This window comes from Motacilla alba, chromosome 5 (assembly GCF_015832195.1).
Source record: "Motacilla alba alba isolate MOTALB_02 chromosome 5, Motacilla_alba_V1.0_pri, whole genome shotgun sequence".
Taxonomy (NCBI): Eukaryota; Metazoa; Chordata; class Aves; order Passeriformes; family Motacillidae; genus Motacilla; species Motacilla alba.
Genome location: NC_052020.1, coordinates 2956250 through 2971169, shown reverse-complemented (window position 1 = coordinate 2971169; position 14920 = coordinate 2956250). Strand labels below are relative to the sequence as shown.

Here is a 14920-nt window from a genome sequence, read left to right as displayed (position 1 = left end):
ACTAAATAGCATTTCATTCGGCAGTTCACGATTTGAGAGATACAAATGGTTTGGCTTCTAGGATACAAAGGATTATGCTTTTACCTCAAATCTTTCATTTTTTACTGTTTTTAAGCATTAAGGTGGGTAGATAATATGTACAATATTTAGCCTGTGTTATTATTGCAGTTATCTTTGCCATACCTGACTGAGACCCTTGGAAAGGGATGAGGCTGCAGATGTGTTAGAGACGTGGGCAGTAAAGTATGAACTTATTTACAGGGCTTTATTTTAAGGGCTTTAAAGGTTTAGAAGCTAATTCTCATTTGTCTGAGCAGATGCCTGAAATTGGCAACTTTGTTCAGGATCATGTGTATGAAAGGGCCCATCCCAGGGGTTAAACAGCAGAACTCTCAAGCTTTAAGTCTCAACCTGGGGACTTTCATGGAAGCATAAGAAAATAAGATGCCAAATCCAGGTCAGACTTCAGGATTTAGGAGTCTGTTAGCTGAGGCTGCTAAGAAAACTCAGGAAACCTATAAATCTGTTTGCTGTTGAGTCTGGCACAGATTTTATAATGCAGAGACAGGTCCTTGGTGGAGAATTGAAGGACTGTCTCTTTCCTGAGCAGAGGAGCTGGACTCCATCTCTTCTGGGTTGTTGTCTCCTGATAGTTAATGGAACTATTCTATATCAGATAAAGCCAAATGCAGAGGGGACAGTGTAGTGTGTGGTATGAGGGTACCTTGTAAGAGGGCAGCAAGGGGGGGTTGGGGCAGGCCTGAACTCCCTTTTGGAATACATGGGAAGCACTGAGAAGCTTTTTAAATCTTTGTGTTTGCGCCCTTGGTGACTTACATTAGGACCCATGACATTTGAGAGGGATGAACCTCCTGTAATGTTCATATTTTATGGATCATGTACTTGGATGGATTTGCACCATAACCAACTGCAGGGAACTCTGTGAAGAAAGCATTTGCCCCAAAATCTAAGTATTTTCCCTTTGGTTTTGGTAGAGGGAAAGGGTTAAGGGAAAAATGCAGGTGATGAACTTTTAGTTTTTCTGGAGCTGGGTGCTGCCTACTTTCTGGGCTGCTGTGTGCCCGTGTAAGGGTTGTTGAAAGGCTCCAAGGAACAGCTGGATCTATACAGGTTACTTGGAATTACCTATCATTCCAGGTCAACTGTGGTTGGCAGGACCGGGGATTGGAAAAAAAGACTCAAGATATGCAACTGGAATTGCATATGCATAAACTGGAGTGAGAAAGTAGTTTTGGATAAATCAGTGAAAGGGATTAAAAAGCCCTGCCCCGAGAGCTGGGACACAGCAACTCCAAAGCAAAGCCAGCCTGGGAATCAGAGCACATCAGGCACTCAGGGCACGTTCCAGGGGAGGTGAGGCAAGGTGGGAAGAACAGTGAGCTGGGCTGCCAGAGACAAATGCAGGGCTGCTGGGGGAGGAGACCCTTGGAGCTGTGAAAGCAGCAGCTTTTCAGCCTGTAAAACCAGCACACAGGATGAAAAGTGCTCCTGAAAAAGCAACTGCAGTGTATCAGGAGCCAAGGCACACTGGACAGAAAGTCAGAAAACATGCTCAGCTTTCCAAAATATGCTCAGCTTTCTCAGCACCATGTGTGACAAGACCATTTCACCAAGCCTAATTACTGTAGTTTCTTAGTCTGTCAGCTGTGGTGCTCAAAAATGAATGGGGTGAAATTTGTTTCCACTGAGTAATGCAAGTTTCTAAAACCTTTGCCTTTATATTTCCAGAATGAAGTTGATAGCAGGTGTAAGAAAGATCAGTTATCTCGTTGGAAAAGAAAAATCTACTCAGTGCTCTAGTGAGAAATATTCCCTCTTCCAGCTTTTATTCTTTTTTTCCCCTCATTTAGGAGTATTTCAATAGCAAAATATTCTGTATTAGAATTTTGCACTATTAAAGAGCAGATGAGTTTGCTCTACTGTGATAGCTGTTTTAATTATCTTTTTTGTGCAGTCCAAGCCTGAATCTTGGGCTTTGCTACCATTTCATCTATCCCAGGTTGGACTACCAGGCACATTTCACCTGGGAAGGCAGATACAATGTATTTTTATTCAATTTGTCAGCTATTTCTTGTTATCTGAGTGTGAACTGTATGAAGAATCTTCATCTTTCTTCCTTCAAGTGTATATGAGACACTGCTGCCCATATTTAAATTCAAGTGGTTTGATTGAACCTGTTTGAAACTTCTGTGACATTTGGACACACGTTCCTGAATGCTTCAGAGTGATACCTTATTACCTTTCTTGTTCTGACTTGTTTTTAGGAGTTGTAATATCTACTGATAAGAGTTCAGAAGTTACATTGAGTTACGTAATTCACTTTTTCACAAAACACCATTTTTCCCCCTTCTTTCAGAACACAGCAACCCCTGCCTGACAAAAAAAGAGTTAAAGAGATGCCAGTGAAGATGCAATATATGCATATGCAATGTGTAACTTAGGTAATCTAATCTGATTAAACAGAAAAAGTCACTGTAGAGTTTTATGTAAGTTTAATCTGAACAAATCAATTAAAAATACAGTATAAATAATTCTTAACTTATATAAAAATTGATTAATAAAATTTGGGAGGTTTTTTTGTGCTTCTTATTAACTTCACAAAAGAGCATTATTAAACACAGAAGCAAAACACTTTACCTGTGGCCTTTTTGCTAAGACATAAAATATTTACACACTCACAGTACTTTTTTTTTTTTGGTGCAAAATATGTACTGACTGATAGACTGTACCTTTCTGTACAAAGACAATTTCAGCTTACTTTGCATAGAAGAAATCAACACACACTCACAAAAAACCCACTAGATACATAACGTTGCTGTTAAAATACTTCAGGTAAGCCTTTTGGAAAAATTCATTAGGCGTTAACTTTCTCCTTAAGAGTCAGTTTTATTTTCTAAAGCATCAATTAAGGCTATTCCAGCATTGAGGTCTTGGCAATACATGTCCAAACCATCGCCCGTCATACAATGCCAGATGTGTGCAGTGTGTTACCAGCAACTTTGCCTGCTAACACAATCAGAAATTCCCTATCCCAAAATTAGTCTTCTGAAACTTCAAGTTTTCGTTGAGGAATATATAGAATTCCTTGAGAGGTTCTCTGGGTACCATCTGAGTTTGCAAATAGTGCAGGTTCTGTGTTTGGCCCTCCTGGTGTGCGGAAAAAGTTCTCTGTAACTGCCTGAGGCTCCTGAGGTTCCTTTGGCTGAAGGAACTAAAGAGAAAAGAGAAAGTTACTTTCATTTATGGGGAAATAAAAAGTAAATTCTACCTCTGAGTTTCTGCAGGATGTTAGCAAGCATTTTTTCCCCCTGAGATTTAAAAACTGAACTTTTTACTGAGAAGGATATATCTGCATTCCTATATATATATATATATATATATATATATATATATACACACACATATAAAAATATGGTTTTTCTAATCCCCTTCTTTTTTAACACAAACAGATATTAGGCAATACAGGATTACATAAAATATACAGAGAAACTTCCTGTGGGGGGAAAATTATTTAAAGTCCCGTACAGTCCTATCCTATTAAAAGAACAGTCATTATTAAACACAAGAACTTGAGGGTAGATTAGGGAAGTAACAAGAAGGAAAGAAAATAAAAAGGAGCAATTTTTTAGTAAGCACAATCTTAGTTTATGATTATTAAAATATCTCTCAGATATGTAAAATCCTCCCTCTAAAACAGTTGTTTCTCCACATCTTGTCATCTTCCAGCTGGCTCCACTTCCACCACAAATAAGTCACTTATCTTCCTTGCTAACCTCTCATTTCTACTGTACTTAGGCTGGCCTTCACTGCTAGCTCTTTTTGGGCAGTGCTGGTTTCTAAAGATCAAAAAGAAATGTTTATTTATAAATTTTACCTGCTGTAAGGGAATTACTGCACTGCACTTCCCATTCAACCCACCATGGTGGAGTTGCAATATTTTTTAACTCACCTTCCCTTCTTGCACGTTTGTGCTCCCTGAGCTATGGCTGATATTTTCTGATTGGGAAGAGACTGGCACGTGCTGTAGAATGGGATTTGCAGGAACTTGCACACCAGCAGGTATTAGTCCTATGTGTTGCAGCATAAAGTTCAGAGCTGAAGAGCTTGGATTTGGGGCAGAACTGGTACTGCTCGAACTGAGGCAGGAGTTGCTCAGTACAGGTGCAGCAGCTATGGAATTTGGTGACAGCATTATGTTCAAGGGTGTTATATGAAAAGCAGGAATATTGAATGTCTTCAGTTCTGAGGCTGGCATTGGAATGACACCTGGAACAGAAACATCAAGTGTTGAAAGGAATTAGGACAAGCTGGCCCTGGCCATTTGAGCTGGCCCCCCATGGCTGTTTCCCTGGACACTCACCAGTGATGGGAGAGCTGTAGGCTGTGTGCTGCAGAGAACACACCCCAGCCTTCTCATTAGTGGAGCACTCCACCTTGTTGCCAGGGGTGCAGTGAGTCAGAGGAATAAGATAACCAGAGGGAAAAAAAGTCTGAGAAAGAAAGAGACAGCACACCTTTAGCCCAAACATGTAATAAACAAACCCCAAAAGTTTTCTCCAAAACTGCAACCCTCCCTTGCCTTGTTCTTATTCTTTATCCTCCATGTCCCCAGGATGCCATATCCCATGCCTGCACTACTTTCTGTCTGAAATGAGACACAACAGACTCAAGGACATGCTCTTTCAATTAAAACCACACAGAAGTCAGCTGGCTCCATTTCCAGCTGATACTCTTGGTGGGGAACTAGAAATCCACCTGGGATTAACACAGTGCAATTTGACCAGATGGAAAAGAAACCCTGACACTAAATACTATTTTTCCAGAAGAAACATTCTGGACCCAGTAAATCATCACATCACCTCATTCTTGGATTGTATTTTTCATAAAGCAAATATTGAATGACAAAACTTTTGCATTTACATATTCTGTTTTTGTCAACAGAAGAACTGTTCTTTATTCAGGTTCTCTACAGCAATCAGTCTTAACTGCAGAATACTGAACTTTACTGATGAAAAGATTTTCATGTGATTCTGTTTCAAAGCATTTGAGAGTAAGTATATGCAAAGAAAGGATGGGGGAAGTAAGGGATCTCAATATTGCCCTCAGCTCCTTAGTGTGACCTTCATTCCAATGGAAGCCTGAAAGCCTCTTTATATCCTCTTTTTTGTGTACTCAATGCAGAAACAGAAATCCTACATTCCTACAAAATATGGTCTTAAAAGCACACTAAAATGAATTCAGCCAAAGATAACCTATGTAGGTATAGTTCACTGTAGTTTTGTTTCTTTTGCAGACTCCAAGTAGTGTTTACCCAGGGAATGGCAAGACAAATCTTACCTCAGGAGCAGGAATGGCAAATGCCACAGGTATGTCTTGTTTTGTTTTGATTTTATCTTCATCTTCTGGAATATTTTCTTTTTTACATTGGTCACAGCAACTTGCCATGTTTTGCTCTACTGTGTTGGTTTCATTCTGTCTCTCTTTCTGGACATTGTCCATTTCATGATTCGTTTGTGAGCTATTGGAAAGTGGTTTTTCATTCTTAGTGGATTCTCCCTTTGAAAAAAACACATACAAAAAGAAAGGCAGGTGTTGTAAGGCTTAACAATCTCAATTAGAGCCCTACAATGATAGTTATACATTCTTAAAAACTGGAAAGAAAGATTTTTACTTCCTCCTCATTCCCAAGTTTGTACTATTAAAATTTCTGGTCACTAGGACAGCCAGGTCCATGTTATCACATCTTGTTTCTTCCCAGCTAGTGGATGTTGGATAGCATGTGCTGTCCTAACACACCCATAACATAGGATGACTGTTTCAGCAAGCCAAATTTACAGCATATTTATAATTTACAGAGATGCTAAAACAATCAGCAACTGAGGAGTAGAAAGCAATCCAGCCCCAATCTCTCCATATACATCAAGTTTATCTGAACCTCTTAATCTTTTCATGTGCTGTTCTATTATGCCTACAACAAATCAACACTGGGTAGAAATATTTAGAAGGCATCAGGACTTTGGGACATTCCCTGTCCAGTAACTTTTATACATCCACTTTCCTTCCAACACCTCTAAAGCCAAGAATGGATGCCAGTAAGTTTACAGAATCCTAGAATTCAAGGGACCTTGAAGATCTCTTGCTTCCAGCCTTGCTCTCAACCTGACTTACTCCAAAATCATGTATAAATAGGTAAGTTTTGACATAGTGTTTTGTGAGCTGCTTTATTTTCACTACACCTGTACACTTTGTCTTAGATACAAACCCCAACCCTTAAACATCAGCAGGCATAGCAAATGAAACACCATCTCTTCAAGCCTTATGTTATTTAAAACACCGCACTCACTGGCAGATTCCTACATCACTTTGAAAATGAGTAGGTGGCAACATCACTAAGCCATAAAATGGCATTTTAAAACTAATTTAACTTACCAAAGTATCAAGGCTTTCCTCATCACTTTTACGCCTTTTAATTAAATTACTCTCCGGTAGTGCTTGTGATCTTTTAAGGAACCGCTGAGATGAAGTTTCTGATTTTGTTTCAGGTCTTTCTTCAGCTGCCAAGGATTTTGTAGGCTCATCCAGACCTCTCTGAGTGTCCCCTTCCTCAATGGTTATTTTATTTAATATTTTTGAATTATTACTCTTAATTCCAGTTACGTTAGCACATGGCAGAGGCTGCAACATGAAGCCTGGGCTGTAGGTTGTCACCGTGTGGGCTTGGGAAGGGTGCACATAGATTGCATATGAAATCCCAGACTGAGGATGAGGTGGGATGACTGGTGACACGGAGCTGTGGCTCACAGGACACACTCCGAGGGGCTGGCTTAGAGCTGGCTGCTGAGAGGGCTCAGGCTTGGGGACAGCCTCAGGCGAGGACAGGGCACATTTCATTTGCATCTCTTCTGCTGTCCTTCAGCAAAAAACAAACAAAAAAAATCCCAGATGTGTTTTAATTCCTTCATGCAGAAATGAATGTTCTGACAAATTATCTTCTGTAATATATGATATTATCTTCTGTAATACAAAGACTTAACATGAACCTGTACTTCTCAATCCACTAAAAAGAAAATAAATGAAAAACTAGCCTGCAGTAGTCAAGGTTACTAGTTTTTGCAGGCTATTGCCCCACTCAAACTGAGCATAACTTTAACTTGTTCTCACCTTTAAACTTATGCAAACTTACTTGGATTGTCCTTCCAGCTGATGTTTAGTGATTGCTGGAAACTGAGCTATTGTATTTGGGAAAACTGGTAAACTTTGATAAGTACCTGGTTGGAGGAAAACAACAACAAATCAAAACAGTGACTTCATCAATTCAAAGTAAAAAATTAACTTGAGGAGACTGCATTATGTAATGTAACATTTAATGAGATAACTTATACTCAAACTCAGCCCAGATTTGATTTGATCAACTGGACATCAGCTTACATCAAACAAATTTTAAAGGCCCCAGAGAGGATCCCTAGCAAGAACATGAACACAGCCAGGTAGTTTTCTGGCCATGTTTTGGAACACAGAACTGCTTAGATGGTATGACTCAAAGCAGAGTTTCTACAACAAAGCAGGTTCAGAGAAGATCCAATATTCAGTGATTCTAGACAAACAGAAGGTTTGTAGCCATTTCTGCTTTTTTGACAGCTCTTAAGATGTATTTTTTGAAAGGAGGCACACATCTACTAGTCCTGTGAGAAGAGGGCAAGCCCAAATATTTAATGCAAGACTACATCTGACTTAAAAACAAAGAAAAAGAAGTTTCTAAAAGAAAAATTATGAAAAGATACGTACTTGCACTTATTTTAACTGGGCTGGTTGGAGCAGACTGGATCTTCCTCCTGTCATTCTCTATACTCTTAACTAATTTTATTAGAGATGAATGCCGAGTGAAGTTTTGCTTTCCTTTTGAAGAAAAAAGGGCTTTTGAGCACTGCTCTTTGGAAGTGATGGATTCTGAAATAGGTGGGGAACAGGTTGTAGAAATTACTTCAAGTTTTATATCTGAAAAACAGAAAAAAAGAAGAAAATATGTATCATATGCAGATTCAGTAACTAAAAGCAATTATTTGAGCCTGGCTTATAATTCTTGAAGTAACAACAGCAGCAAACATGGAAATTCAAGAATCTCAAATAGCTGAACATCCACTGTGTGCAAATAGATACTGGTTGCTGTGCTGATAAGGACAGTGATATGACTAGTAAAAGATTTTCTGCTTAGTTATTCTGTCTTTTGGTCAAAAATTTCTAGTAGAGAAAATGAAAAAAACAATCAATATCATCAACAGAACAAAAGGAAATGACACATACACCTACCCTGAGTATTTGGCAAGACCTCAGGTCCTGTCCACTTGAATGCTGGTTTTCTACCTCTCTCCTCTGTAACATGAACTTTTTTGATAAGCTTAAGGCTGCTGAGAACATTTGCTATGTCATAAAGTCTTCTAATTTTGGCTGAAATGAAAGAAATAAATGGAAAGTATAGCAACTGCCATTAACAAGTAGCATGTATCAGATAAAGAAATGTTGTAACATCCTTTAAGCACCTGAAAGGAAAAAGCTTTTAAAAAAATCAAAAGAACATTTTTGTGGAACAGGTATTTATACAATGAAATAAAATTGTGATACAAAGTCTGCGTGTAAAATAGAAGACACAGATACAGATCTAGAAGACACTGCAAAGTTTATTATGCTAAATATGGAAAAAAGAATGTTTTCAAAACAATTTAATTTCTGTGCAATGATCAAACCTACACAAATCCTGTAGTAAATATAAGTAGATTAAAAGGCAGGTACACATATGCAATGGCAAACGTGGGAACTGGAGGGAAGAGACACACTAAAATTCAACAGGATAATCATCCTGCATATCTTCCCTGTCCCTAGGTTAAGCTATTAGGGAAACGTTTCAGGTAGAAGTCAAACTACAAATGAGTTCTAGAGCAAAGTGAATGTGCTTGGGCCATGGAATTTTTGGCTTCATAACCAAGAACGTGGTAAAACATGGGATTGATACTTGAAACACAGGTAGACAGATGGAGCACCCTGAAAATGCTCTTATTGTGAGACAGGCTCTTCCTATGGAAGAATAAAGGCAAGCAAAAAACCCTACTGAGCAGCCACCCACCCTCTCTATATGTTGCTGTGAGGCAGTGGAAAGGAAATAATGAACTGAAGCCAGCAAGGATCAGTATTTGCATAGACGCAATTCCACCAAAAAAACCTCAAAACCAAAATAAAAAATAACCCAAACAAGAAAAGGAATCTGAGAATTAAGGAAGAGTCTAATTTTCAATCAAACCCACAACTATCCCTCAAAAGCAGCACATTTTTAATTATTATATGTCTACTGACCTAGACCTAGAAATACCATTTTATTTGAATGGAGAGGAAGGGGAGGAAGTGTGCAGGGAACTGAGAGAAGGGTAAAAGAATGAAGAAATAATTGGCAGTTAGAGCAAAGGGTTTCACTTCCTCTGACATGCAAGTTGGTCACAAGACTTTTACAGAATTTCTTTAGATTTCTACCAAGTTGATTATGGGACCAGAATACAGACTTTGCATGATTCTGGGGCATCTTTGGCGAAATTATGCTGAAAACTTTGACAGGCTGCTTGAGGAAAGAGAAATTGTTACTAATATGGAGCCTTGTGACAATACTTCAGGAAGGAAGATTTAATGGACTTTTCCTCTCAGGTGGGCATTATGCATCAATAGCCATACAAAAATTATAAACTGCAGAAGGTGTTTAGTGAGTTTTTGGAGGCTCAAATAAACATTTATGGCAGGAAAAATAAGACAGTATTTTTCCTTATATGAAGTAGTACTGGGATAATTTATTTAGCTTACACTTGTTGTACTTACTTTTAAACTTGCTTTTATCTAAGTCTTCTAACTGATCTTCTCCAATCAGGATTTTAGCAGCAACTTCAAGGCTCACTATTTGAGGTGTTGATACAAGAAACAGCATCACAAATTTCTGACTCATCACCCGTAAGGACTTGTATTTCCTGCCATTCACTGATGCTACAGCAGACAGGAAAAGGGATTAAAGTATTCAGCGACACACCAGCTACAAACATAAAACACTGAAGAAATTTGTCAGTAATAATAATTGTAAGAATTACACAGAGACTAGGGTCAATGCTAACACCAGAATCACATGACAAGAAACAGATGATTGGGTGGATACCAAGTCTAACTACAAAGAAGAGACAGTGATGAATCCCACAATTTCCCATTGTCTGACAACTTGTACTCTTAAAGATGGTTAACCCTTAATTAAAATTTCTTTCATGAATCAAAGCTAAATTAACAAATTGAGTAATTTATGCTTCAAGTTTCTGTAACATTCAGTAGGAACTTCTGATTTCTATAACAATTCAGTGGTAATGGCAATTGAATTATATGTTGGTGTATTTGATAGTTTCACCTGATGTAGAAACAAATTACAAGAACTGAATGAATAAGACAAGTGAAAGAGTGAAGAGCACTTTTTCTCACTACAAACAGTTGTGGTGCCTTTGGGGCAGCACCACCTCAGAAAAAAAAAGGAAGGCTAATATTTTTTTTCCATGTTCATAGAAATGTATCATTTTAAATACATATTATTCTTGTCACTATAGAGAATTATTACCAGCACGAAATTCCACTCCTGGGAGCTCGACAAAAGACATTTCTGACTGCTCACTTGAGCCAAAAGAACTTGCCATTTCTTCATTCCTTTCACCATCAGGATCAAATTCATGCTCATACTCTCTTCTCTTGATCATCTGGATTTGCTGTATGTATTTGTTCTCTTCCCCGACCTTTTTCAGGGCCTGCAGGGTCTGGGGGAGGTTGTGGCGCCCGTGCCAGACGTATCTGTTCCTGGCAAGGCGGCTCACCATGTGCAGGCTCTCCAGCACGTTCACAATGTCATAGATGCGCCTGCGCTCCACATCTGCAGAGGGAAAGGTGAACCTGACAGCTCTGCTATGTAACACATGTGCACTCATGCATTACCTGCAAAGGCAGAGTCCTGTCCTTCCTCTTAGTATACTTCCAAATAATTTTTGCCAATTCCACAGCACAAACTGAAAATAGCCCTCCCAGGTCTTGCCAGCAAGGAAAACAAATCTTGCTTTGTATATGCAAGGACTTGCTGTTCCAGAGTTTTACTTGGCTTTTAGCATTCCTTAAGAAATAAAACTTATTGTTGCCAGAAGAGCCATTACATAGGTTTCAATCCAGCTTTAGAAAAAAACAGAGCATTTTTAATTATTCACTGCATTGATTCTAGTTTGTGTCCTTAAATAACCTTAGAAACTCATGGTAGGAAACTGTTTTATAACTTCTTTTTACATGTAATTTTATTAGCACACTCTTCTCATTTATCTGATAAACTCTTGGTTTCTGATAAACTCTGGGTTTTGACCAGACATTTCCTAAAATACATGTCCTTTTGTAAAAAGTATACAAAAATATAAATCATACAGCTTTAAAATTTTAAAACTATTATCCATATATAAGCTGTAGAATACTGTAACTCCATAATTTTTTTTAATTTAAAAAAGCTTCAGCTTGATGTTAGAAATGTGGACTCTGCAGAAATTATTGGTGCAACATAAGAAATAGTGATATAGAATGAGAAAGCTAATATACCATCAAGAACAGAAAGAAGATTCTTGCTTTGATGTCATGATCGGATAGGAAGCTGTGGGCTCAGTTTGAGAAATGCTAGTTCCTCCTGCAAAAATCTTACCACTAATCTTAGATATCATCTCTGAATTTAAAAAACTGCAACTGGTTATTTGTGGTATAAGCAATAATTTAGATGTTCAATATGAAACAGAATTCAGAGTTTCTCAGTTCAATTCACTGAAGAAACATTAGTATTCTAAAAGAATTGCTCTGGGAATTAGCAGTTTAAAACTGGGTTTAAATAAATTTGAGAACAGAGTAAGCATCCAAAATTGTATGGAGCAAAAATATACTAACAAAAATGGCAGGTTATTGGCAAATTTGCATGAAGAAATATTTAATAGGATGAACACCAACTTACGTAGCTCTTCAGTGACTTCATCAAGGCAAATGTAACTTTTCTGTGAAGGGCTGGGGTAATCAGGATACCGAGCTAAGAATTTATGACACAGTAAACCGAGACTTTTCTCTTTGCGACTTGGCTGAGATTTTTCATATTCATCCCCCAATAAGTGCTCCTACATTGGAATGAGGAAAAGAGATTGTGAAGTTTTTGACAATATGTAAGCACAGATATTTAACAGCTTCACAGTGAGCACTGTCAAAGGGCCAGTGTTCTCCCTTTGTCCTCAGCAGCTGTGAAATAAAACCAGAACATTACCTGTTGAATGCAGCTAGTCAATATCATTACTTATATTTGGTAAATGCTCCAAAACCAAAAATATAAAAAAAGATGTGCTGTGTCAATGTATAATTTTTATAGTGAATAAACAGCCTTCAGTTAACTTAACAAAAAAAAAAAAAAAAAGAGAGAGAGAAAATAAATACAGACAACTTTACAACATACCTGCAAACAGTGTTTTGTCTGTAGGACCTCACTTGAACTGTCTGACAGTTGCCTTCTCTGTTCTCTGCTCCTAATCTCAGGACTGGCTGCACTAATCAGCATTTTCAGGTTGGAAGTAGGTGTCCATGGATCTGCTGGAGGGGTTTCCTTCGGTTTTGGGGGTGTGGTTAGAGGCTGACAGTCAGGCTGTCTCTCTGTAAGTACCAACTGTGAGGTAGACGCTTGTTTCAAAGGGGTTTTCAGTACATTTTTGCATGGCTCAGAATGCTCATTTTCCTACATATCAATGAAAAGAACAACGGTGATATTAAAACCTAGGTGCACAATGATCCATTTATCAATAATAGTCAAAGAGGGATAGAGATCCATCGCATTTTTTGGGTAGCTCCGAGTCAAGGGCTCCAGTACTACTCTGAACCAACGAGTCCCTTCCCTGAAACCATTTCTGTGCCTGTAACCTAAGGCTCAGGTCCCCTGGCATTTATTCCTCGGATAATTTTCCTTTTCCTTCCTCTGAGGCAAATACAATCAGAACACACGTTAATACATAGCAGAGAGCTATAAATAATAGCTGAAACATGTAATTACCTGGGAGCAGGTGTGATGTTGCTTATAAGTTCTTGTTGAGCTAAAAAGACACCACCCTGCATGTCAGGGAACTCTTATCCTTTATAATACAATCGCCTCAACTCCGGCGACCAGCCTGGTATTTAATAGTCATGGAAGTGCTGGCTAACAAGCTCTTAACTCTTACAGCGAACTTTAACAAGCTCCCAGCTCTCTCAACAAACTTCGGAGCGGAGTAAGAGGTGGAATGTGATCGCGGGGCTTGCCGAGATAGAACATGAAAGGAGAGGATAAAGATGGGAAAGCGAAGGAAAGGGGTGCCCGGGCGGCTGGATCAGGGACCGATCCACTTCCCTGTAGTTTCCCACGTAATGCCTCCTTTACTTTTCGCGCCGTGTCTCCGCGCATGCGCGGCCGGCCGCGCAAAGCCCTTAAAGAAATGGGTCTGGGGTCTGTGGTGGTCCCGGAGCCTCTTTCGGGGAGGTGCCCGGGGCTCCGGGCAGGCTGGCCAGCCTGGAATTGTGAGGGAAGTGGGCTCGGCACAGCGCCGCCCCACCTCCGCGGGACCCTCTTCCAATCGCAACCTCTCTGTCACGGCACCACAGAATGTCCGAGATAACCACGCTCTGAACATCATTATCCCTGCTCCTCCACACTCCTTCCGTTAAGGGAAAAACAAAGAGGAGAGGAGAGCCAGGAGGAAGAAGCCTTCTTCACGGACACCGCGGATAAAGGTCGTGAGAGATGAAGTTTCAGGAACTCTTCTTGAGGACAGAACTTAAAGCGAAGGTAAAACACGCTCGGTTTCTGCCATCCCGCGGTTTCTACGCGCGATCGTTCCGACCGAAGCGGTTTCACCCCCAGCCGGGCTGAGCGCTGGGCACTGTCACCGCCCCGCGGGAAGCAGAAGCCCCGGAGGTCGGCTGCTCTCGCTCACCGGAGGAATTACCTTGTCGCCGGCCCCCATCTCCCCGCCCGCCGGCCGCATTCTCCCGCCGCCTCAGGAGGCGACACCCGCCGCACCAATCCGCATCGCAGGTCCGGCCGGCTCTGCAGGGCGGGAGGAGGGAGGGAAGCACTGGATGGTGGCCCCGTGACGGGCCGGTTCCCGCTGCCCTTCGCGGCCGCCGGGCTCGTCCCGCCGCCGCCGCCCGGCCCAGCCCGCGCGCGCCCAACGGCCTCGGCCCCAGCCCGGCCCGGCCCCGCCCCGCCCCGCCCGCCGCGGCCTAGCACCGCCCATTGGCACTGCCGGCGGCGCGTTTAAACACAGGGAAGACGCTACCCCTGCGCCCTCCTGCTCTCGCTGTGCACCCTACGGTCCGGAAGCGCCGGCTGCCCCCCGGAGCAGCGCTGTCGCCGCCGCCCGCACCGGCCCGGCCGAAGCGCGGGGCCGCTCCCTGTGCCGATTTGAATTCAACGCGCGGAGCCGACGCGGGCAGCCAATCAGCTCCCGGCGCCGCTCCCCCCGCGGCCAATGGGAGCGCGGCTCTGCGCGGCCTCTCCCTCCTCCTCCCGCCTCCCGCTGCCGGGCGAGCGCCGGCGGGGCTCGGGCCGGGGCTTTGGCGGGTTCCCTCCCGGCCTCCCTCCCGCCCCAACGGCCGCGGGGTCGCGGGGCGGAGCGGGCGGGGGGCGCCGGGCGGTTTAGCGGAGCCCATTTACCCGCCGCTGCCGCCGGCCTCGTCCCGTCCCGTCCGTCAGGGGCCGCGCGGGCTCCGCGCGCCCCTCGCGCTCCTCACGGGGTCCCGTCCGTCGCTCCGGCACCCTTTTGCGAGGTCCCCGCGGCTGCCGCGCTCCTCGGAACCCACTGCGCAC

General features: G+C 41.8%; 1 protein-coding gene and 1 long non-coding RNA gene across 3 annotated transcripts; one reads left to right on the top strand and one right to left on the bottom strand.

Annotated features, from left to right (window-relative positions):
• Window positions 1-3090: 3090 nt before the first annotated feature.
• E2F8 (E2F transcription factor 8) lies at window positions 3091-14285 on the bottom strand. Its single transcript, XM_038138312.1, has 12 exons — window positions 14046-14285; window positions 12542-12817; window positions 12056-12212; window positions 10649-10954; window positions 9877-10038; window positions 8329-8466; window positions 7807-8016; window positions 7205-7289; window positions 6451-6931; window positions 5359-5577; window positions 4382-4511; window positions 3091-4287 (listed from the first exon to the last, which is right to left on the bottom strand). Exons 1-12 carry the CDS (start codon window positions 14094-14096, stop codon window positions 3962-3964), a joined length of 2541 nt encoding a protein of 846 aa, XP_037994240.1. The 5' UTR covers window positions 14097-14285; the 3' UTR covers window positions 3091-3961.
• On the top strand, window positions 4372-6693 carry LOC119701544. 2 transcript variants are annotated; one of them, XR_005257090.1, is made up of 3 exons: window positions 4372-5387; window positions 6098-6210; window positions 6564-6693. It is a non-coding gene; the product is annotated as an uncharacterized LOC119701544 (long non-coding RNA). The 2 variants fall into 2 exon arrangements; XR_005257091.1 differs by lacking the exon at window positions 6564-6693 and having other exon boundaries at window positions 4372-5071; window positions 5315-5387; window positions 6098-6440.
• Window positions 14286-14920: the final 635 nt, after the last annotated feature.

Excerpts from the sequence above, each read along its gene's own strand:
- E2F8 (XM_038138312.1), bottom strand. The coding sequence starts at position 14,096 with ATGCGGCCGGCGGGCGGGGAGATGGGGGCCGGCGACAAGGTAATTCCT. Across the intron at positions 12,818-14,045 it reads GCGACAAGGTAATTCCTCCG|GAAAATGAGCATTCTGAGCC; the intron begins GTGAGCGAGAGC and ends ATTGATATGTAG. Across the intron at positions 8,017-8,328 it reads GGTCTTGCCAAATACTCAGG|ATATAAAACTTGAAGTAATT; the intron begins GTAGGTGTATGT and ends TCTGTTTTTCAG.